The sequence below is a fragment of the Argiope bruennichi genome, chromosome 9 (genome assembly GCF_947563725.1).
Source record: "Argiope bruennichi chromosome 9, qqArgBrue1.1, whole genome shotgun sequence".
In the NCBI taxonomy this organism is placed as follows: domain Eukaryota; kingdom Metazoa; phylum Arthropoda; class Arachnida; order Araneae; family Araneidae; genus Argiope; species Argiope bruennichi.
In genome coordinates, this window is record NC_079159.1 from 8,526,545 (window position 1) to 8,549,578 (window position 23,034).

General features: G+C 32.2%; 1 protein-coding gene across 2 annotated transcripts in view; it reads right to left on the bottom strand.

Annotated features, from left to right (window-relative positions):
* Positions 1–21,724, bottom strand: part of LOC129983696 (poly [ADP-ribose] polymerase 1-like) — a 71,774-nt gene extending 50,050 nt beyond the window's left edge. The window contains exons 1-7 of one of the 2 annotated variants that reach the window (XM_056093281.1): positions 21,536–21,724; positions 18,055–18,199; positions 17,409–17,533; positions 12,315–12,445; positions 12,168–12,239; positions 6,371–6,449; positions 350–466 (exon numbers count right to left, since the gene is read on the bottom strand). In XM_056093281.1, coding sequence (XP_055949256.1) covers positions 350–466; positions 6,371–6,449; positions 12,168–12,239; positions 12,315–12,445; positions 17,409–17,533; positions 18,055–18,199; positions 21,536–21,649 — 783 coding nt within the window. In that variant the 5' untranslated portion in view covers positions 21,650–21,724. The remainder of the gene's footprint in view (positions 1–349; positions 467–6,370; positions 6,450–12,167; positions 12,240–12,314; positions 12,446–17,408; positions 17,534–18,054; positions 18,200–21,535) is intronic. The other variant, XM_056093282.1, reaches the window with a different exon arrangement.
* Positions 21,725–23,034: the final 1,310 nt, after the last annotated feature.

Genomic DNA, 23,034 nt, shown 5'->3' on the forward strand with positions numbered 1-23,034 from the left:
TATTCCATTTAAAGGGGAGAAAATAAATTCATTTTATTACTTTAAAGGATGTTAAATTTCAGAGCATAACTGTTATTCATAAATAAAGCCTGTAAAGTTTAGGTAAGTTATTTATTAAAGATAAATGACAACAAATTCAATCATTAAAATAAATATACCACAGATATAGACATTTGAATAGTATTTAAAAAATAATTTCAAATAAACAATGCTACAAAATACTCTTTTTGTAGATATATAAGAGAAATAATTCTACAAAATTCGAGAATTCACATATACCCTTCCAAACACGAAATAATTTTTTTTTAAATGCATTTAAATATCTCAAATCTTTTAGAACAGATATAACCTTGTTCTCTTCTGTAGGTATATATTGCCTGTTATGTTCCAAAAGAGATTGCATCCATTTCTTTGTCAGTCTTTGTTGGATTTTATCCCTCATGTCAAAAAATAGTCTATTTTGTTCCTAAATGTGAAAGAAATTAGTCAAAAATTGGCAATAAAACATTATTAGAATATCAATATCTTGTTGTCAATGAATTCCAAAAAAGAGAGCTGCTAAATTAGCATCATATAAACATTGCTCTAAATATCATTTTCCTGTAATATATCAATTTCCAAAAATGCTACCGAAAAACGTAACATCATCGGTTACATGCATTTACAAGTTTTATTGAAGAAGAAAAAAACCACACCGATAACAATAATATTTGAAATAAAATTATTGATTTGCCTTACAGGTGAGCAAAAATAATCTGAGATACCTCTCGGGTTATTTTAACTGGCAATTTACTTTATAAGTCGTCATTGAAATTGTATCTGGAAGCTATCGTTTATTTTTGTGTGGTAATGCTATAATACGTTCACAAATTTTGAGATACGTACTTTACCTTCAAAAAATAAGAAGTTTTGCTATAAAAACAGCGAAGATTTGCCCTTTTCCCAATCCAACTCCCGACAGTGGCGTAGTATTTTCTCAAAGTGTCAACCTGCTGCTCGTAAAACTGGATAAAAAATGTAGGGGAAGATGAGGAGGAAGGTCAGAGATTCACCATCTGTGGCTTAGGACTAACCGCCTCGAAGAGGGTGCCAGTTCGGAAATTTTGTCAGTAATATGGATGGATTATGTTAAAGACAGCACTCGGGCACAACAAATCCTATCGATACTGCCTCATTCAGTATTGGCGGGGTGGTCGGCTGTACACAAGAAGAAAGAAGAAAGTGACGTAATGAGGATAAGTGAATCCAGAAACATGATATGATCTCACCCCCTTTCCCAGTCGTCATCAGTGGTTTTGCAAGTGTAAGGTATTATTTCCCCTCTTTCAAGATATTTCATTTAAAAAAGTGATATTAAACCTTTGTCCTTAAGTCACTTCACCCCCTCCCCCAGTGACTGGAGCTTTAGACAAACTACGCCTCCCTTATCAGGTCGATATGACACTATCCTCTCATGACATTATCTTCAGTAGGTTGGGTAACTGATCAGGAAAATATTTGAATTCATTATATGATGGTCATTTTAAGGACTTTGATATGTAAACGTATATCATATACAGATACTAAAAGGTTTCAAAACCTCAATAAAACACCATGCTTTAAAAAAAAAAAAAAAAAAAAAAAAAACCTACTTCTCATGAAATCAAGAGCTTCTGAGACCTACCTACCTGTTAAGTGATTTTATTTTCATGCACATTTGTGAAGATATTAGTTCCTCAAAGACTGTGCAATGTCGAAAGGATACCTTGTTTGTACCCAATCGCATAAGCCTCATGACTAAGGTATGTAAATACAATAACTGTTTGGAATTTCTAGAGCGTAATGAAGTGATTTAAAGAGGACTTAAAGAACAGAACATATGAAATAAAGCTAATTATTACTGAACATAGGTTTCAAACTAATTGTATGAACCCTGTATTCAAAATTATATGCAGGGTGTCCCATAAATATCGCCCAAACTCTACACAGCCATATTCCTCGTGCGGGTGTTCATAAAAAATGCCCAAAAAACTAAACCTGTACGACACATAGTTTTCGAGAAAAATACGAAAACATAATATGACGTCACATCCGGTGCAAGGAAAAAATCCCACTTTATTTGACACATCAACTGCTTTACTTTCAAACTATGAAGGCAGATGTTCAAAATTTCCTCCGTGCATATTGCTTGAGCGCGCCGAAAAATGGGTACAGCCTCTCTGAGCGTAAGAGCATGTGCACAATACTTCTAGTGGAATTAAGCTCACTGGCTAATAGCCTCTCTGACCATCAGCGGTCTTCTAACATCATGATGACGGCTGTCGGGCTGACCTTCTTGTATTTTGCAGTCTGTTTGTTCAATCTACGAATGACTTTGGCATCGGGAGGACGGCGTGACGGATATCGATGGGTATACTCCCTACCTGTTCGTAATGCGGCATGTATTTCATCTACGGCCATTACATTGGCCGTAGATGAAATACATGCCGCAATAATCACGAATGGAACACATGATCACCATGCGAAGAATACCACTGGTTACAAGATGCAACCTTTTAAATACGAGTTAAAAGTAAGCTTCACGTCATTCCACGGCCCTCACATGCATGATTCGTTCCGAACATTTTGAACATCATCGTCAAGAAAGACATGCAAATAGTACTGTTGATGTGTCCACTACAGCGTTTCCCCCTTGCACCAGATGAGACGCCATACTTTGTTTTTCGCATTTTTCTCGAAAATTGTATCGCACAGTTTGTTGGCGCATGCGCGCTCCCAACCGGTCATGTGATCACGAGTGTAAACAAGGGGAAACCCGCAGAGACGCCGTCAGGATTTCGGCAGTAACTGACGTGGGTAATCACTGTGCCAAAGTATGAATCGAAACCCACAATAACAAAATTTACTGTCATCTATATTAATGTTTTGTGTTGTCTTGTGTGATGTCAATAAATAATTTAGAAAAAGGCAACACTGGTTCGTAGTTATTTTATCAAAAGGAATCTGGATTTTAAGCCAGACCACAGTTACAGTTCTTTGGGCATTTTTTATAAACTCCGTACTAGGAAGCTGGCTATGCAGAGTTTGGGCGATATTTATGAGACACCCTGTATTTGTGTATGGTTCTGAAGTACCATTTGAAGAATTCATATCCCTTACATAGCAGTATTGTAGAGGCGAGATTTTTGATTAGCATATGTTATGTTAACATAACTGTTTGTGTAACTGTGTTTCTTGTTAACTATGCCCCTCCCCTCCTAAGATTGTCCTTTGCAAATAAATGGCGAGTTGATCGAACAGTTTAGAAGAACAAGTATGGAATTTGTTGCAAGTGAATCATATATCTTCTTCGTGGATGAGTGGTAAATAGAAATATAGTAGTTAATAAAAAGTATATAAATAACACAGAAGCTCGTTTGGGAACAGACGTCGACAGTATTGACGAACTACGACAGTATCGTCGTCCTATTCCGTTGATGACAACGAAATTGTATGCGGACTCTACTTGCAACATTAAGATTAGTTTTCGCCTGTTGGCTGTCTGACAGTATCATTTCTATTGTACAGTACACTCCTGAGTATTCGGCCTAATGTGGTGGAAGGGCAGGCCAGATGATAAAAAAGCCGGATAGACCGTTCTGTGAACTCAATTGTTTGCCCATCAGTATCAGAAAACAATTTTTATATCAAGACTCACTGTTATAATGCGTATTTTCTCACTTCTTACTAAATACTAAGCCCTCCATTTATCTTAAGCCACACAGAATGTGAACTCGACCGGGGCGCGGTGAATCATAGAAGCAGTTACTGGTAACGTAGCGAGTTAAAATAGAAGGTTCTGTACTGGTAGTTTATGCATGTTTATATACTGCACTGCACGTTTCAAGAATTTATTAAAGAAAAAGCAAGTTAAAGGATCTAAACTGTTCAAATTTTAATATAAATTCTGTAACGTCTAATTAAAATTTAGAAAACGTAAATAAAACATTATCGAAAATCGTTCACTATGGGGCATTGAAAAAAAAAAACATTAACGAAACCAAGAACAATTTATGAATACTGTACGTACAGTGCAGTTATAGTCAGGACCAGCTGCAACAATTGAGGTCCGTTACATACTGACGAAATAATAAATAAAGAGGAGAACGCTGCTCTTTTCCTGTCACAACTTGTAATTTGCACACAACTCGTAGGAAAATCGTAGCAGACGCTCGCTTCCAGTGCCTTGGAAATGTTGCCAATGTAATGACTTGCCTTCCTCAATTAATTACGACAAAAGAAAATTTGGCCGGATAGTCGCGAACCGGATACTCAGGAGTGTACTGTATTAAGTAAATACAATCAAATCTAATACTGTGTTACAATAAAAATTAGACTTGCAGTACAGATTCTTGATATACTTGAGTTATTATTTCGGTATTAATGTGAAATTTGAATTATATCTAATGAATACGTAATGTGTCGCCTTTTTAATATTTAGCTTTTACAGCAACGAAAGAGATCAGCATAACACTGATAGATTAATAAATATACACTGAGTGGCCAAATTATTATGACCACATGGCACTTAAATGCAGATCAGCCATAACTTTATGCTATTGCCGCATTGAGAAGAGGCAGTCGACTCTCCATGGCCGAATGGTCATGGCGCTGATCGCATAGTCAAGAAATTGTGGGTTGTCAAACTGTGAATCGCATTGTCAAGAGACAATGCGATTCACAGTTTGTGTAAATATTTAGTTCCTTGATTTTATGTTTCTCTTTATTGCATGTTCCAGAAGATTCTGGACATTTCTTTAGTTTACCAGACAAGTGTTCTGGACTTTACTTACTGTCTCCAGAAAAGTATTCTGGAACTTTCCCTGCTAGTATGAAATCAGAAGATTTGTCAGTCACTGTGTTCTCAGTTCAGAGTTGAGTTAATAAATTGGTTTAGCTCTACTTCTTGTGTGTGTCATTGCGTTCCACACTTAAGTATCTACGTGACACTATTGTCGTTAGACGGAGATATAAAAAGGCAATACATGACAAATGAAGAACCAATTGCTTTGTGTTAATAGCGAAGAAATGGGGGAAAAAACATAATTTAACGGAGATTGAACTTGGAATGGTTGCTGGCTTTCAAAGAGCCAGAACTAGTATATTCAAAACGGCTGTACCTGTGAAGTGACAGAGATTAGCAGTTATTAATGTTTACAGAGAGTGGACTATTAAATAGAAAACCCGGTAACAACTTCAAACATGTTGTCGTCACAGGTTATTGAATATTCGATTGTCTAGAATTGTCCAATGGAGAATCTAAATGAGAGAGTAACTGCAAAGATCTCTGAACGAATTGTTCGTTACACATTATATCATATATTCGATGGAAGCCGCTGACCTGTTTGAAATCCTCTAGTAATTGCCTTGAACAAAATCACACGTCACCAGTTCGCAAAGGAGCATAAGAATTGGACAGTAGATGATTGGAAAAAGGTCATATGATCCGATGAATCGCGTTTTCACTACACTATATAGATGATAGTTTGCGAATATGGTGAAAAAATCATTAAAGCATCGCCCCAATTGCACTGACACAACATTTCAATTTGGTGGATGTAATATTATGGTATGGGTCCTTTGATTAATGTGGTCCTTTGATTAATCTGAATGTCCAAGGGTATATAAGTTTTATTGCAAATCAAGTGAATCCTGTTATAATAATGGTATACCCTGCTAGGGGTGAATACTTTCAGCAGGACAATGCTCCTTGTCATAAAGCTAGCAGATGGTTCTAAAAGCAAGATAGAGGCTGCATCTGGTGTAGTTGGCCTGCACAATCATCAGATCCCAATCCAATTGGAAAATAATGTGAGATAAATTCAAATGAGACATCAGACAGCTAGATCTAGTATCATCACTTCTGAAGGAATTGAAAAATGCTGCTCATCAGATAAGGTTTCAAATTTGTCATACCATCTACAACATTTCATAGAAACCATGCCAATAAGAATACACGCAGCATGTAGGACAAATGGGGGACCAGCATTGTATTGAAGAGGTGGTCATGTTAATTTGGCCACTGAGTGTAGATATTGACAGATAGCTATAATCGATTTTAAATATACTAGTTCACTTTACTAAGCAATACTAAGTTGTCTTGTTCGTTTGAAGTAATAGTAAGTTTGAATATATTAGCATATTCAAACGTGTCTAAACTCTATCAATCATAGAAAATCTTTAATTAGGGCAGCAAAATAGAGATAAAAAGTTTTTTCCCCTAAGAATTATATTGATAATATTTTTTTCATGAATTCGGATTATATAATTTATAATAAAACAGTTTGCGCAATGGATTAAAGAAAAAATATAGAAACAAAGAATATAAATTTTTTAAAAGACATAATCTTACTTCTAAAATTTTAGTTTGTTTATCATTAGGCTTCTCTTCCTTCGTCTTGAAAACTTTTCCTTTATTTGTAAATTTTTGTCTAATAAAGAAATAAAGAAGGTAAAAATTCCAAAATTGTCAATTAATTTTTAAAAAAAAAGTTAGATTCAAATAATAAACATAAAAATTTAAATTGCAAAGTAATTAAATAGAGAAATGAAAACAATCTCTTATTTTAATAAATTCATTTAATTTATTAATTACACAATTTAGAATTAAACAAAAAAAACTATCAATTTTTTCCTTTGATGATTATGTTTTACATTCACAATTTTATATCTTCTTAGTTAATGATAAAAACATAGCTGTTAATAGAAAAGCAATATCGCTACTAAAATTAGAATGCTAGAAGTAAAAGGTGTCCCAAAATTAATACAAGATTTGAATTTGCCACCATTCGTCCAGCAAAATGTTAGCAACCCTATTAAAAAAACAATTTGACAGCTGACAGTTTAGGGTTAGTAAAATTGGAGCGTTACATGATAGAACAACGTATTAACGCCAGATTTGAAATAAATAAATAAAAAAACAACTTTTTTTTCTTTAAATTTTTATATTTTTATTGAATCGCAAAGTACACAAGATAGAGTTATGTATGGAATAACACATTGGGTAAATGGCCTTCACGGCTTTGCTGGCACATACGTTCTCTTTTGTCGAAATTTCCCATGACCATTTTACATTAATGCGGCTGAATTTCGCTGATGCTGCGTTGAATTTCTTTCTTCCATGCAAGCGTGCTCGTGAGCTTGTTGGTATAGACATTTGACTTCAAATAACCCCATAAAAAGAAATCCAATAGTTTTAAATTACACGATTTAGAGGGTCAATTCTCAAATTTTACAACTGTGGTATCCTGACTTTCATTATTTTTCAAATATTGTTGAATAATGAAAACACGTTGTTCTATCGTGTAACTCTCCATTTTTACGGACCCTAAGTTATCCGATAAATGTTTTTTTAATGGTGGCAAATTCAAATCTTGCGTTAATTTTGGGACACCTTTTATTATTATTTTACAAATTAAAATTACTTTTTTTTATTTTACAGATACAAAATAGGAAATGGTAAATACACTAATATGATGAACATCATGAATAAAGTTCTATTGTTTAGCATTGCAGTCCAAGTCGTAATCGAATTCTTGTTCTGAAAGCCTTTGACAGTTCAAAGATTTTTGAAGTATATTCTCGAAGTTTACCGAATACAAGATATCTTTTTGACATAATAGCATTTCTCAAAGCAAAACAACTTCGGAAAACACTATTTCGCGAACATTTTCTTCCCGATAATTGTGCCTATTCAGCAATTTCTTAAATTTTTGTAGCCTCTTTAATATTTGACGTGGCAGTCAAACCATGAATTTTTATTACTCAATAAAGCTGAAAATCCAGACTGTTTCTTTATGATAAATTGCATAATATTACTGCTGACATTCTTTAAAATAATGTTTTCAATTTTTCTTGGAGAAAGTAGTGGATTTTTTTCATAACTTTTCATAAAATCTTTTGATTCTCTCTTTCTCTCTTTTTTGTTGTTGTAAGTGATACCCGATTTATATCGATCTTTACAGCTTTTAATATGCTATAATCGATTTATAGCTTTATAAATAAATCTCTTATTAAAAGCAAAACATTTTAACTACTTAAAGTTTTACTAGCAGAAAATCCATGACCAAAGAGCTATAACCCTTAACCTTTCAGCTTGAATCTTCAAAATACAGCGTATGGACAAAAATATGGAAACACTTAAAAGAAAATGCACGTTTTCTTGCATAATATAGTGCAGGAAAACCATTCAAAACAGCTTGCAGTCTTCTCGGAATGGATAAATACAGTTTCTGTAATGTTGCCAATGTTATACCATTCTTCCTGCAAAAAGGTGACAAGTTTAAGTAACGATGATGGTGATGAATAGTGACCATGTACTTTCCTCTCCCACGTAGACCATAATGATTCAATACTATTGAGGTCAGGTGACTGTGGTGACTAGAGGAGATGTGATAAATCATCCTTGTGCTCAAACTCCCAGTCCTGGACAATGTGAGCAATGTGAACAGGTGCATTGTCGTCTTGGAAAATACCATTTCCTTTGCAGAACAAAGTTTGTACCATGGAATGGACGTGCTCGGCCAAAACGTTTACATAACACTTGGCAGTAATGCTCCTTAGAGAGTTATTATGGGGCCCACAGAAAACCACATTATGGCTGCTGAAATCATCACAGAACCTCCATCATGTTTCAGTCTTGGCATACGCAGTCTGTATTATGATCTTGGGATGGTGTTCACCAGATATAAACTCGGCCAGAAGTGAGAAACAGTGTGAAATAAGATCATCTGAAAATATTACTGTCTTCCACTGATCCACAGTCCAAACTTTATGAATTAAACACCACTTTTTCCTGTTACGAACATTAATATCACTAATGAATGATGCTAATACAGCCTGACCAGAAATACCTTGCTTATGGAGCTCCCTTCTGATTGTTTTGGTACTGACAAGGTTTATGAGCATGACATTCAACTGAGCAGTAACTTTGGCAGTTTTGGTTTGCTTCGTTTTCGTCACAAACCGTCTTAATGACCGTCTAACACAATGGTTCAACACTCATTTCATCCACTCTGCGATTTAGTGGATGATATTTTTCGCATTTCAAATCTGCGGAATAAATATTTGATATAGTACCTCTTGAAATATTAAACACCTCAGCTACCTTGCTTACGGAAGCACCCACCATACGCGCTCCAACAGCTTCCTCACTTTCGAAGTCTGTTAGCTCTAGCATGACGAAATTGAAATTTCACAGAACAGTGGACTGACAGCGATTGACCTGCTGATTGCATTCACGTCGTTATATAGGTGGGGCAAATAGGAAAAAATACCAGCGCCACAAACATTTCTTTATAAGCATGCATTTTATAAGGTGTTTCCATATTTTTGTCCAATCCCTGTAATTCTAAACCTTTCTTTATACCAAAAATCGTCTTCACTAATAGAAATCTGGTAAATGCAGAAATAGAAAGATAAGTTGTTTTATCAAACGATTATAATCTACTCTTATTTTTTGAAGTATTGCAGTATATAGAAGACTTTCACTTTCTGTAGAACCAAGAACATCAATGATAATCAAAAAATAAAATGTTACCAAAAATTGTTGTTAGGAATTTCCATATTCATCCTTTTTTATTGTTGCATAAAATTTTAAATTATATAGCTTACTTGTGCTTGCTTACAGAAATTTCTGAAAATTTAACATAAAAAGCATTCTATAAATAACGAGTCAAAGGACATGGAAAAGATTTTTTTATCTATAGAGAAAAGTCTCAAACGACCGTTCAATAAAGTTATGGAGTCTACCTGCATCACCTAGAAGTCAAACCCCAATATTCCTATCCCATCGATTAAATGTAATTGATTGCATGCTTTATTCTTTAGAGACCCTCATCCATATGGATTTGAAGGGCAGGAAGGTTTTCTAAGAATTCAAAGGATTCCCGAGCATACATTTCTTTAATAGCTGTCAGTTAAGCTGAAATCCCTTTTGTATAACAACCCTTTAAGAATGAGGAGGAGGAGGGGGGGGGGGGAGGTTCTTCTCTTTGAAAAAGAAACTCGGACATATTTTCCGAGTATTTTGCACTAAAATCAATATTCTTCCAGTATATGGAACTAAAATGATCTCAGGAATAAAATAGCTGAAGAAAGCTTCTGCATTGCTTAACTTTTAACTTGTTGCAATATTCATCCTAGGGGAGCACCAAGTTAATAGCTTTTTTTATAGATTTCCAATGTTTATTCTAAATAACACTTTTATAAAAATTTCCATTGAAATCAGTTTATCCATTGAAATCGTTTTCAAATCAGAATTTTAATTCATATCACATCGAAAGCACTCAGTAAAATGCCAAGACTGTAGAGCAGAGGTGGGCATTAAGTCGATTGCGATCATTAAGACATTTTGGGGTGACAGCCTTTACCAAGACCTAAGACGTGCATACTAAAAGAAACGTATTTGTGGAACATTATATTCTTTTTATCGTTTGAGAAAAACAAAGTTTTTCTTCTTCAAAATGATAAAATTTTAAAAGCACGTTGTTCAGAACCTAAGAATAGCTTTTGTAATCTAATAGACGTATCACAATTTTAAAAAGTACCATTTAACATCGTTCTTGGTCAACATACCATTTAACATCATTATTTGGCTCTACCTACATGTGTGAATCTGCATTTTCAACGATTAATATAATTAAGACAACACATCGTTCCCGTCTCACAGGCGACCACTTAGAATCCAGTGAAAGATAAGCAGTAAGTAATTATAAACCGAGATATTGGTGGACAGTATATATCCGAAGTCTTCTACTTATTATAACTACGAGAACTATATTTTTTTTTTTATGTATTTTGAATTTTTTATATAAAATGCATTATTTAATATTATTTGATTTATGGCAGTTATTATTATGTTATGTAGGTAAGTACATATTCCGTATTTACTAAGTTATAACAAGTGATATAGACCTACGCCGCTGGGGGAATCGCAACACCTTGAAAAAAGAAGTAACCCGTGCCCTGAAAAAGTCCCCCCCCCCCTCCTGCTGTAGAGTATTAATTGAGATCTCGTTTGACTCGCAACTGCTTATAAGGATTATTATACTGAAGTGAATCACCTTGGGAAGTTTATGCGGCTGTTAATACTAATCTGCCTAGCGGAAAGCAATAACATAAATTTCCTCTTTCTCTGCTTCCATACTTTGAGCTTACACAATCGCTTACGGTTCCAAGTTCATCTGAAGTGCGATGACTTATTTTGAAAGGTACATAGAATTGATTGTTTACTTCCTCCATACAATAGTTGGAAGAAAAACTTCAATTCATGTTACCAAGAAGTCCTTAACTGATCTTTTCACATTCTGCTATGAATTGAGGGGTTTGCGTCAAAAAGAAGGTAGCTCCAATTATTCAAACTTGTAGAAATCCGTAAAAAACGTTTGAAAATTTCACATTCTAAATTGTGTAAAGATTTTCCTTTTGATCAATATTCTTAATTGTTCCTACATATTACGACAGCATTTTCACCCAAAAATATATTTTCCAGATGATGTGGCACATGTTGGAATGTTGGAGCTACCTCTTTCTTGCAATAAAATAGTCTATCTATCTCTATGAAAAATATTCCACAATAAAAATGCAATTTACTATAATATAATTTTATTTAAAACTAACAAAATATAAACAAAATGTACGTGCAACTTGGCTTTAAAAATAAAAAAATTATACTCCTATTAATCATCACACTTCCACTCTGTAACGTCGGGCTCATTTGCTGCGTCGTCGGTTTGTTGAACCAGATATTAGAATCTGCAATAGAAAATGGCGGTAGCACCAGGAGCTACCTCTATATTGCAAAAAACTAATGAGACAAACAGCTCCATCTCTTGAGTAACGCGAGAACTAACGATTGGAGTTGCATCTTTCTAGCATCAAAGAATTTTTTTTATTATTATTATTACTTGATATTACATGTAACTCCAAAATTCCCCTAAGCTGGAGCTACATCCTTTTTGCAACAAACCCTTCAATTTCTGGTGTAAAAGCATCGCTTACAGCCTTTGGTGTTATATTTATTGATAGATTCTTACAATTCATCATTAAAAGAATTCTTACAGCATATTATATAATACGAAAAGTAATATAAATTTTTTTCAAATAATTCGTTTAAGTTTAAGAAGTGAAATGTTTTTAAAAGTACATACGTTAATTGGCAAACAAATATATTTTCCAGCATTTCTTGATCAGCTTTCTTTAAATCACTGTATCCTATCAATCTGAAACAATTTTACATTTCAGTCAAGTTCGATAATACTTCGCAATATTTTCTGCAGAAAAATAAATTCACTTACTTCTCAGTAGAATCAAAAAATCCCAACTCCTCTTTCTTCTGAACGAAGCAATCAACGTGATGAAATGCTAGAGAATGTCCATCATGCTGTTTGGCAGAATCGTTGTCTAGCTTTAAAATGCATATTTCGCCCTTGAAAATATGTTAAATTATGTGTAAAACGCACCACTTTTATATTTAGATGCTACCAGCAATATGTGAAAAATAATAAAAGCATAATCCAATCACGAAATATTTTCTGATTATATATTATTTCTGAATGATATAATCAGAATTCTCATTCTTTTTATTTATTTACTAGTTGATACCCGGCGCGTTGCTGCCGCAGAAGAAATAACTTTTGAAATATCTTTTGAAATTTGAAAAAGCTGTCTTATTTAATTAGTAATGATAGAAATAATGATATTTATTTTCTTGTCGACAATGAATACAGTCATTGAAATTGAATGGTATATAACGAAGAAGTATAAATATTATATATTCTATTTTTTATATTAGTTATAATAATTCCACTATGCCTATAATCTTCGCGCAAATGCAAGCAATGAATTGGTAAAGTTTCATCGCAATCGGATGAACGGTATGGCAACGCATAAAATACGAACAAATAAACATTCATTTTTATATATTAGATATAGTAATTTTACTATACTTATAACATTCGAGCAAGTGCAAGTAATAAATTGGCAAAGTTTTATCGCAATCGGATGAACGGTATGGCAACGCATAAAATACGAACAAATAAACATTCATTTTTATATATTAGATATAGTAATTTTACTATACTTATAACATTCGAGCAAGTGCAAGTAATAAATTGGCAAAGTTTTATCGCAATCGGATGAACGGTATGGCAACGCATAAAATACGAACAAATAAACATTCATTTTTATATATTAGATATAGTAATTTTACTATACTTATAACATTCGAGCAAGTGCAAGTAATAAATTGGCAAAGTTTTATCGCAATCGGATGAACGGTATAGCAACGCATAAAATACGAACAAATAAACTGTGGGGGCATGGAATGATTCCTCTACTTAAAATATTCAGAGCTTCAAGAACGCTATTTTTAACAAGAACAAAATATTGTATATTTATTTTATACAAAAAGAACAAAGAAAAAAGGTTAACAGAACAAGTAGAAGTAGCTCTCTCTAGCTGTGAAACAAGCATCAAGTTCTTGCCAGCTAGGTTACATAGTGGGTAGTGAAACAACAGTGCCCACAAAACATTCATTTTTATATATTAGACTAGCTGACCCGGCAAACGTTGTTCTGCCTTATAAACATAACGAGCATATACATTGTTTGATCTCTTAAAAGTTAAACGCAAAGTGAAAAAAATTATATATTTTTTGTCCTAAAGTATAAAAATGAAATGAAGAAAATCAATATTCATTTCGAAGAGCAATGGAGTGTACGATATTTTTTCTCAGTCCGTCTTTAGCCAACACAAATAAGCTCGATAGTTTGCCCACGTGAGAACATGCCACGTGTGAAAAACATAGTGTGTCCAAATCTAAGTCACAAACAGACATCGTGTGTTGATTGTCACTGCGACTTATTGATTGTCACTGCGAATGCGAATCTAATAGGAAATCGAACGCGTTTGAATTCGATTGGAATTCGTGGCAGTAAAACATTTTCGACTCGGAATTTGCCATTCAAAATGGTGGCTTCGATAACGTTTTTCATCAATTTTTTAATGACCAATCGCGTGTCATTCCACAGCCATGGTGGTTTCAAATTCCGAAATAAAATAACCAGAGATCCAACTTTCAGTCGTAGAAGGTATGATGACGTGACTGGCAAATCCAGTGAGTTCAAAAACTCTGCTGGATAATTTACAGCTTCGTTAGCATCGCAAATTGTATCGATTAATTTGTACGATACCAAGTCGCCTCGCAACGACTGCTGTATCTTGAAGTTTAAATCGTCGACGTCCACATTTTTTGCTGCCAAAATGGCTCTTTCTGCCAGCCACGCATGATTTATGTGTTATGTGCGTACATCGGGAAATATGCGGTCAATGAGAGCATTTTGCGAATCAACGATAGTGCAGAAATGAGTGGGCAATTTTATGAATCTAGTATTTTATTAGACAGAAACTTTTCCATTGCCGATATTTAACGATTGGTCCGAGAATGTGTCAGCAGATGGATTTTGTAGCATTTGGACGCGCGTGTTTATTTTTAACTGGACTTTTTCAATATTACGCCACAGTGGCGATGATTTCAGCAATCGTTGATCTCATCAGCGAAAGGTGAACGTGGATAGGAACACCGTAATTACCTGGCGTTATGAAATATACTTTACGACCTATTCTCATACCTACCAAATACACATAAAAAATTTCATGAAAATCGTCGAGCCGTTTCGGAGGAGTACGAACACAAACATCGTGACATGAGATTTTTATATATTAGATATAATAATTGTACTATACCTATAATCCTCGCGCAAATGTAGGAATGGCAAATATTTTACGAGTAGTTATTACGTAACCAATATCAAAAAGTCACAAATACCAGTGATCAATACTTTTCAAAGAGGGGTGTGACTCCGCAAGTGCAAGCAATAAATTGGGCCATTTTTATTGTAGGCGGATAAACGACACGGCAGTGCATAAAATACGAACAAACATTCAGTTTTATATATAAGATTTGCTCATATGGCATTACTCATGACATGGTGAATGTCGTAGAAATCAAAACAATAACCTAAAAGGAAACTATGAAAACAAAGTAATATAAAGTTTTTGCAAAGTTATTTTTCTTCTTGGAATGATATAACCAGTGAACTGTAGACGAAAAACATCCAAACTATAATTGAAATTGAAAAAGGGGTTAAAAAAAGGGGGACGGAGGAGAATTGAGGCAACGAAATTAGAAAGTTTCCAGTAAATGATGAAAAACTACTGTCAATGCAGACTAGCGAAAAAAAATCTTTGGTTATATCAAAGAATTGATTAATTAAAAATCAATGAATAAAAGTGTTTCGAATGTTTCTGTTTTAAATTCTAAAAAAATGTTCGAATAATCATCAAACAAAATTTGAAAAAGAAAATTGCATCTGAATATCGGATGCAAAATTTTTAGTCTCAATTCTAAAAATTTCTAGGGTACAATGGCTTAAAACAAATTTCAAAAATTCAGTAACTTTCATCAGCGATTCAAAACAAGTTTCTTTAGACCGACATTTATTTATTTTATATGATGGTGCATTGATTCTTTCCAATAATTTCAAAACGCGATGAAGTTTTTTCCCAATCACCTGGAATATTTTTATTTTATCATACAACAAATTCAAATAAATCACGCCGTTTATGCATTTAAACGAAAGTATTCGTTTACATCCAGTTACGTGTGTCTATTATAAACTAATTTATTGCCTTTACAGACATAAAATTTGGCACTTAGATAGTCGTAATGGGGATTCTATTTAATTAGAAAACGAATTCTGAAAGTTAATGTAGAAAAAATTTGTATTCAATACTTTGGATATTTTTCCGCATATGTTTGCCTATATTAGCGTTTCTAATGTTTATAGTAATAAAAAAAAAATCAGTGTTTCATCGAAAAGAACAAATGATTGAATCTTTCCGCACCTCTGATTAATGTACTGAATTTTGAGAAACTTTTAAAAATCAATTAATTTTCAAAAAAAATTAAAAACTGAAAGTCAAATGTCTGCATTCGACTTTCTACTATGATTATTTTTACAAAATTTTTTGTGAGGATTATTGGAACATTCCACTCAAATTTAAAATAAGAACGATCAAAATCCCATTTTTTGAATAAAATCAATCCATTTTTCATTGATTTTTAATTAATTGTTTTTCTGACGAACTCAAAGATTTCATTTTCTGACTCGCGTTAGTACTTGGAAGATGATTTGTTTCTTCTCTGATTTGGCAGGAGGCCAAATTGGGAAATCACGAAAAATTACTTTTAATTTAAATTCTAATTGCAAAGTTTGCTATAAACTTTTTGATTTGATTATTTTCACATTTTTTTATAACTATTTCAGTTGTTTATTTCTAATTTTATTGTCTGTGGTTCACCAAACTATGTCATTTTAAAGCTCAAATGGGAAGAAAGTAAAAAATCATTATTTCTTTTTTCCTTTCTCGTAGAGAAAGTATATTAATCGTCAAAAAATTCGAACTCGAGATTTTGTCGCATCTCCCTGTTTTAGATCACCCTGAATTTGAAAAACACATTTTTGGGAAATGTTCACTTATCTGTCTGTGACAAAGATACTCAAAAACGCTCTGAGCTAGATGTATGAAATTTGGTATACGGTCTGACACCAAATTTGTAGATATCTGTCAAATTTTGAGCAAAATCCTTTCAAAGGAAGTCTGTCTGTATGGCTGTCCAAAAATAAGTGAACATGATAAATATAAAACGAAGAGAGCTAGATAGATGTAATTCAGCATACACATTTAACATCTATAGTGTAGACACCTATCAAATTTTGAGCCAAATTCAACGAATGGTTGATCTTCTATCAATTTGTATTTTCAGAAACATATAAACAACTCAAAAAACGCAATGAGTTAAATAAATTATATTTGATGTGATATTTTTTGACTACAGATGTAGCTTTTTAACAAATTTTTATTTCAATCGTTTGGGAAAAACACATAAAAAAACATAGATTCGATTTTCGGATGCTATTAATTGCAAATCAGATTAATCGCCGAAGATAATACGATAGATTCAGTAAAAATTCTAAATTCAGGTGAAAGGTTAAAGTTTCGTAACTATTGTACATTTTAGCCTTTAGTAACTATTGTACACAAAGCCTTGCATGGCCCGATGCCATGCAAGGCTTTCTCCTGTACAACACTTTTAATAGAAAGTATGCGAGAAAGTTTTGGAGAGACCACTTCCGCAGGTTTTACTTCATTTTCATGGCTTTATTTTATGTTACTGTGTTTTTATTCGCTGAAATTCGATATGTTAAAGCAACGCTGTGAGATCTCTGACAATAATTTATAAAAAAGTATAAATATATTTTATCAAATACTTCACTTAATACGCATAAAAATAGGTAATTAAAAGGATAACTTTCTAGACACACTACCTTTGAAATCTTTTGTTCACATATTCTACATACTGATATGCTTGATGTGGCATATTCGACAGAAAAATACAAGTTAGCTGAACTTGCAACTCCATTATTTGAAACGTCATTGCTAAGAAATTTGGCTAAAAAGAGAATTTTTTTTATTAAAGTAGGTGGCACAAAATATTTGATTCAAATGTTATCTAGGAAAGGGCTTCCTAAATGTGTGTGCCAACCTCATGTAAGACCACAAAAGTATTACCGGCGGATACTTATTTCTGTCATTCGAATACATTATTAAAAATTAATCATAAATAATGATAATTAAAATATTAATGATAGTAAATTAATAATTAGGTGAAAAATGTAATGATAATTATTAAGTTAATGTGTAAAATTATAATAATAATAACTGGTTAAAAATAAATCAAATCGATTCGCAATATTTCATTGTAATTTCATGAAAATAAAGCATTCAATCAAATTTTCTTTATTTTGAAACTAATATTCCATCTTCCTATTTTTCTTATCTATTTACATAATTATTCGATTTCTAATTTTTTTTTCTTTTTTTCTTTTTAGAATATCAGTTTGACGATAGTAACTGGAAAAAAAATTTATGAAGCCCTTTCCTGTAATATTATTTCATAAAAGAAAAGCTCACCTATTTGATTTTTAATTTTTTCTTGGTCTTCCAAGCGAAGATTATCAAAATTAGCAATTTGTGAAATACTGTGTAGTCGTTTTTTTACCATAAAAAAGCATTCCCAGTGATACCACAAAGCTAAATATCCATCAAAAGTCTGTGACTGAAAAATAATCGTTCTTTTTCTAGAATAATTTTTTTATTTAACAAAAAAATAATAAAATGAAGTAAAAAGTAATAAAAAGCGCATTTATTTTAGCATGCTAAAAAGTTTTATTTTATTATTTACTAGCCGCCTATGTCAACCAACTGGCTCGCCAGTCTTAATGCTCGTTAAAATTTTCAATTAATTATGTTATGTAACCCACATTTGATAGTTTCTTTATCAACATAATTTCATTTGATTGTCATATAATTCACTCACACTATTATAAAGGCCTTAAATCATATTGTAATATGTATCTCTCTAATTTTCTGTCAGCTCCCATAAAATTTCAACTTTAAATTAAAGTGTAAATTATTAAACTGCAATTAATATAAAAAGCATTTTTTAAAGAAACCAAGCATTTTTTAAATATGAGCACTGAAAACAAAGTCGTTCAGCATTTAAATATTGCATTATCGATTCATTTTCATTGTTTATGTAATATGTCAAGAATTATTCAACAAACATTTCACAGATTCGTCATAAAATTCAGTTTTTAGTTTTACTTTCAAAAGGATTTAAATGAGGCGAATAACAATAGTTTATTTTATTTCAGTCTATAAATCAAAACATTTTGATGTCTAAATTTTATACAGTTTTTGGTCTTAGGAAAGCCTACTCTATGAAATATTCGCGACATTTTAACTTTTAAATAAATAAATGAACGTTTCTGTCTTCTCTATCAAATCTGGTCTATTTATGAAGTTTTGAATAGAATAATTTAGAACAATCAACATTTTCATAATCTTAGACTAATTAATCTTGAGAAACCCTGGTCGCTGATTGGGGTATCACATTTCAGACGGTCGGTGAAGTGGTCTAAAATTGCCCGTTTTTATTGAATAGTGATATTCAGATTTTCATAAATCATTAAGTTTTAGTGAGTAATTTAGTTGAGTGGAGTGTAACTCTTTTTATTTAAAATATTAGTGCCTCAAGAATATGTTGTTAAATATGATTCACAGAACAAGAGGATCTACATAAAAGCTAAACATTCATAATTTATTAGAGCATTCATCAACTCAGGTTACATAAAATATACAGTGGCTCAAACAATTAAGAGTACACCTTACTTTTACTTGATAAATCCGACTTCCAATATAAATATCACATTACCGAGAAGTGCAAACATGTGTTTTTATTTTTACACATAACAAATGGTTTAATTTAAAGTAAAAATAAAGAAAAATCAACGAAAGACTTCTAAATTGAAATATTTCAGAAGCATTTTAAATAAACATACTCAGATTTTTGCCTCAAAAAATTGAGAATACACCAATGAAATTTTTGCAATATCTCGCATAGAAACAAAGCGTCACTATGAAGTTGCATGTCTTTTGGCTCTTATAATGGCCTATAAACGTCATGGTACTGATTAGACCAATTTTCAATGGTATCTTAAGATATTTTACACCATTTTTCTTGCAACACTTGTTTTAAATGGGTTTTGTTTCTAATTTTCTGTTTTTGAACCACTTTTTCGAGTACAGCCCACGAATATTCAACGGCATTGATGTCGGGGTACTGTGGTGGTATGTGCAACTTCTGTTTACAATGAAAAAGACACCAAATGTTCTCGTTACGTGCATTCTGTTTGGGGTCGTTGTTCTGCTAGAAAATGGAATTTCCATCTAAACCCAAATTTTTTACACTTTCCTTTAGATTATTGCGACTATATGGTTCATTCAACTTGCTGCAGAAACTTTTCAAATAATAGGCAGAAGTGTTAGTGCTGAACCTGTTCGAAATGCCATTAGACAAGCTGGATATAACAGTCGCATTGTTAGAGATAAATCGTTCATCAGCTTGCAAATTCAAAAAAAGTATTTGACGTTTGCAAAACTCGTAAATTGAAGACCAATAACTTTTGGAAGAAAGTTAAATTTAGTAATGAAAGAAAACTCTACATTTTTTGGCAGTGACAAACGTTGTACTGTATGGAGAAATCCTAATACTGTTTTGGATCCAAAAAATGTTCATCCTACAGTTAAATATGGTGGTGACTCCGTCATGATTTGAGGTTGCATGGCTTCATCTGGGGTATGAAATTTAATTCTTATAGAGGGCATTATAAACGATATGGTTTACTTGGATATACTTCGCAGCAATCTAAAGGAAAGTGTAAAAAATTTGGGTTTAGATGGAGATTTCATTTTCCAGTAGGACAACGACCTCAAACAGAATGCTCCTAACGAGAAAATGTGTTCTTTATCATTGTAAACAGCATTTACACACCCTACCACAGTACCCCGACATCAATGCCGTTAAATATTCGTGGCTCATACTCGAAAAAAAGCTTCAAAAACACAAAATAAGAAACAAAACCCTTTTGAAACAAGTGTTGCAAGAAGAATGGGGTAAAATATCTTCAGATACCACCAAAAATTGGTCGAATCGATACCATGTCGATTTTTCTTTATTTTTACTCTACATTAAACCATTTTTGTTAAACGAAATACGGTGAAAATATTTCTTTAAAAATTCATTAAAAATAGAATAAATAAATAAATAAAAATAAAGAATAAAGAAATAAATAAACAATAATAAATTTAAAGAATACAATTAATATAAGAATTTTTATGATGATTATGATATAAATATTCGGCTCATTATTATGTTGTTTTTTGTTGTTGTTGTTGTTGAATAGGTTTCAATACGAGGCATGCTTTTAATAATGTTTGAAATTTTCTTATGTACAATGAAGCTTTAAATTCAGAATTAAACAATGGTGAAAAATTTTAAAGTGCAGCCATTTCATTTCAAATACCGCTACTCTTTCCTGTGTTTTAATTGCATTTATAAAGATATATCTTCTTTCTAAATGTATTTCTAATTGTATTTTATCGAATTTTTCTCTGAGTTATGCCATAAACTATAAAATATTTTGTAGTACATATAGAACTTCAGTAATGACAGATTCTACTTATGCTTTTCATTTAAATAAAAATGTTTAGTTTCAGCATGAAGTTTTTTGTATTAGTTGAAGTATAACCATTTTCTTTTTCAAGTAAAAGCAAAATAATAATAATAATAATAATGAACAAAGCAGCATAATGGTTTTAAAATAGTATGAGTTACATATCAATTAAAATTTGAAGTTTAAAATACTTTGGTGACGAGGTCATTAAGAAACAAACAAAATATAATACATTTTAGCAACTATTAATCTCTGCGAACTACTAGTTGCCAAAGGTGGCTAGTATTATTAATACAATTTCAGGCGATTCTATAAGTATACCTAAAATGCAAATGTATTATTCAAATAAACAAAACTATATTTCCACATGAGCATACCTGCACCATTACTGCAATTCGTAAGGAATTCTTTTCAATCTTTTGTTTGCATTTCTTACAAGAAGATCTTCCAGTTATTGCATATTCTGCACGGAAAGGTAATTCAGATTCCATCCCATCTACAGAACAGAATATCCTGAGAAAGTTGCACACTCTCCAGAACGTGAAGAAAACGAATCAAGTGTTATTTTTAAAAGAATCGTTCCAGATTGCAAGAAAAAACGTATTTGCTTTATCGAACTGATAATAATAAAATAGAATAGAAACCGAAACTGTCGATAACAGAAGCCGAGTATGAGAGAAAAAAAGTATACATTTTTATCTTTTCCTATTATTCTATTTTTTCTTATCTCTGCTAATAATAAAGATACATGTATGTATGTGTGTGACAGGCCAGAACTGCTCGTTTGATTTAAAACACTTAGCATATGCATAAGTTGGTGAGGGGGGGGTAGGCAATCTCGGTATCTTGGAATGATTTTTGAAAAATTTTAGTTAGAATTTTAATTAATTAAGAACTAGTCGAAATTTTGAAGTTTTTTCAGTATAACATTTAAAAATATTTGAGCATAAAAAGGGTTTCTACGTCATTTTCAAATTTCAAAAATTACCTTTTCAATATCATTTTTTGCTGTGTAATAGGTTTTATTTATTTATTTAATTCTGAAGAAACCTTTTAAACATATTCTACACAATATATTTCTATGTTGAAGTCAAAACTTTAGTCATTTTCATTGTTGCGAATACTATTTCTTTTCGACTTTTTTTCCACAGTGGATGATCAAGATATGAGATTCAGCCTATTTTTCCAAATTGAGTAGATTGCATTATAAGGAAAGACTTTTAATACTTTTAATAAATGTTCTGAAATTTGTTGTATTTACAACCGAAGTTTAATTTCAGAAAAAAGCAATGAAAAAATATTAGTGTACTTATTTTTAAACGCCGTTGCTCTTTCTTGTGATATATTGTATGTATAAAAATATTGACAAAAAATTAGGAAAATGCGAACGATGTAAAATACAATAAGTCTTGTGTCTATCAAAATTTGTTATTTAAAAATATTTTTCCGAAGAAGCCATTAAGTTCAAGTTACAAAAAAATTGAAATCTGCTATCGCAAATTTCAAGTTATCATGTGAGCACTTTATTTTTTTAAGTCACCTGGTATCAATCCAAAAGAAAAAATCATGTTCTCACATGACTCATATTTCGCAGCACCAACATTTAGAGAAGCGGTGGTTTTTGGCCATCTCAAAATCAATCGATTCTAAAAACCAATTTTAAACAATCACGTGACTATGAGATTAAGCATGCGTCGATATTTAGAAAACGATGACTTTTTTTCATCTCAAAATCATTCGAGCTCCAAAACTTTTTTGCCAACTAGATAAATTCAAAACTTAAAAGGTATATATATATAGAAAAGAGAATCGGGTTTATAGTGGACATTAGCGCCAAGTTGTAACTTTTCGTTGTTGATAAGTCGCCGATGTGACA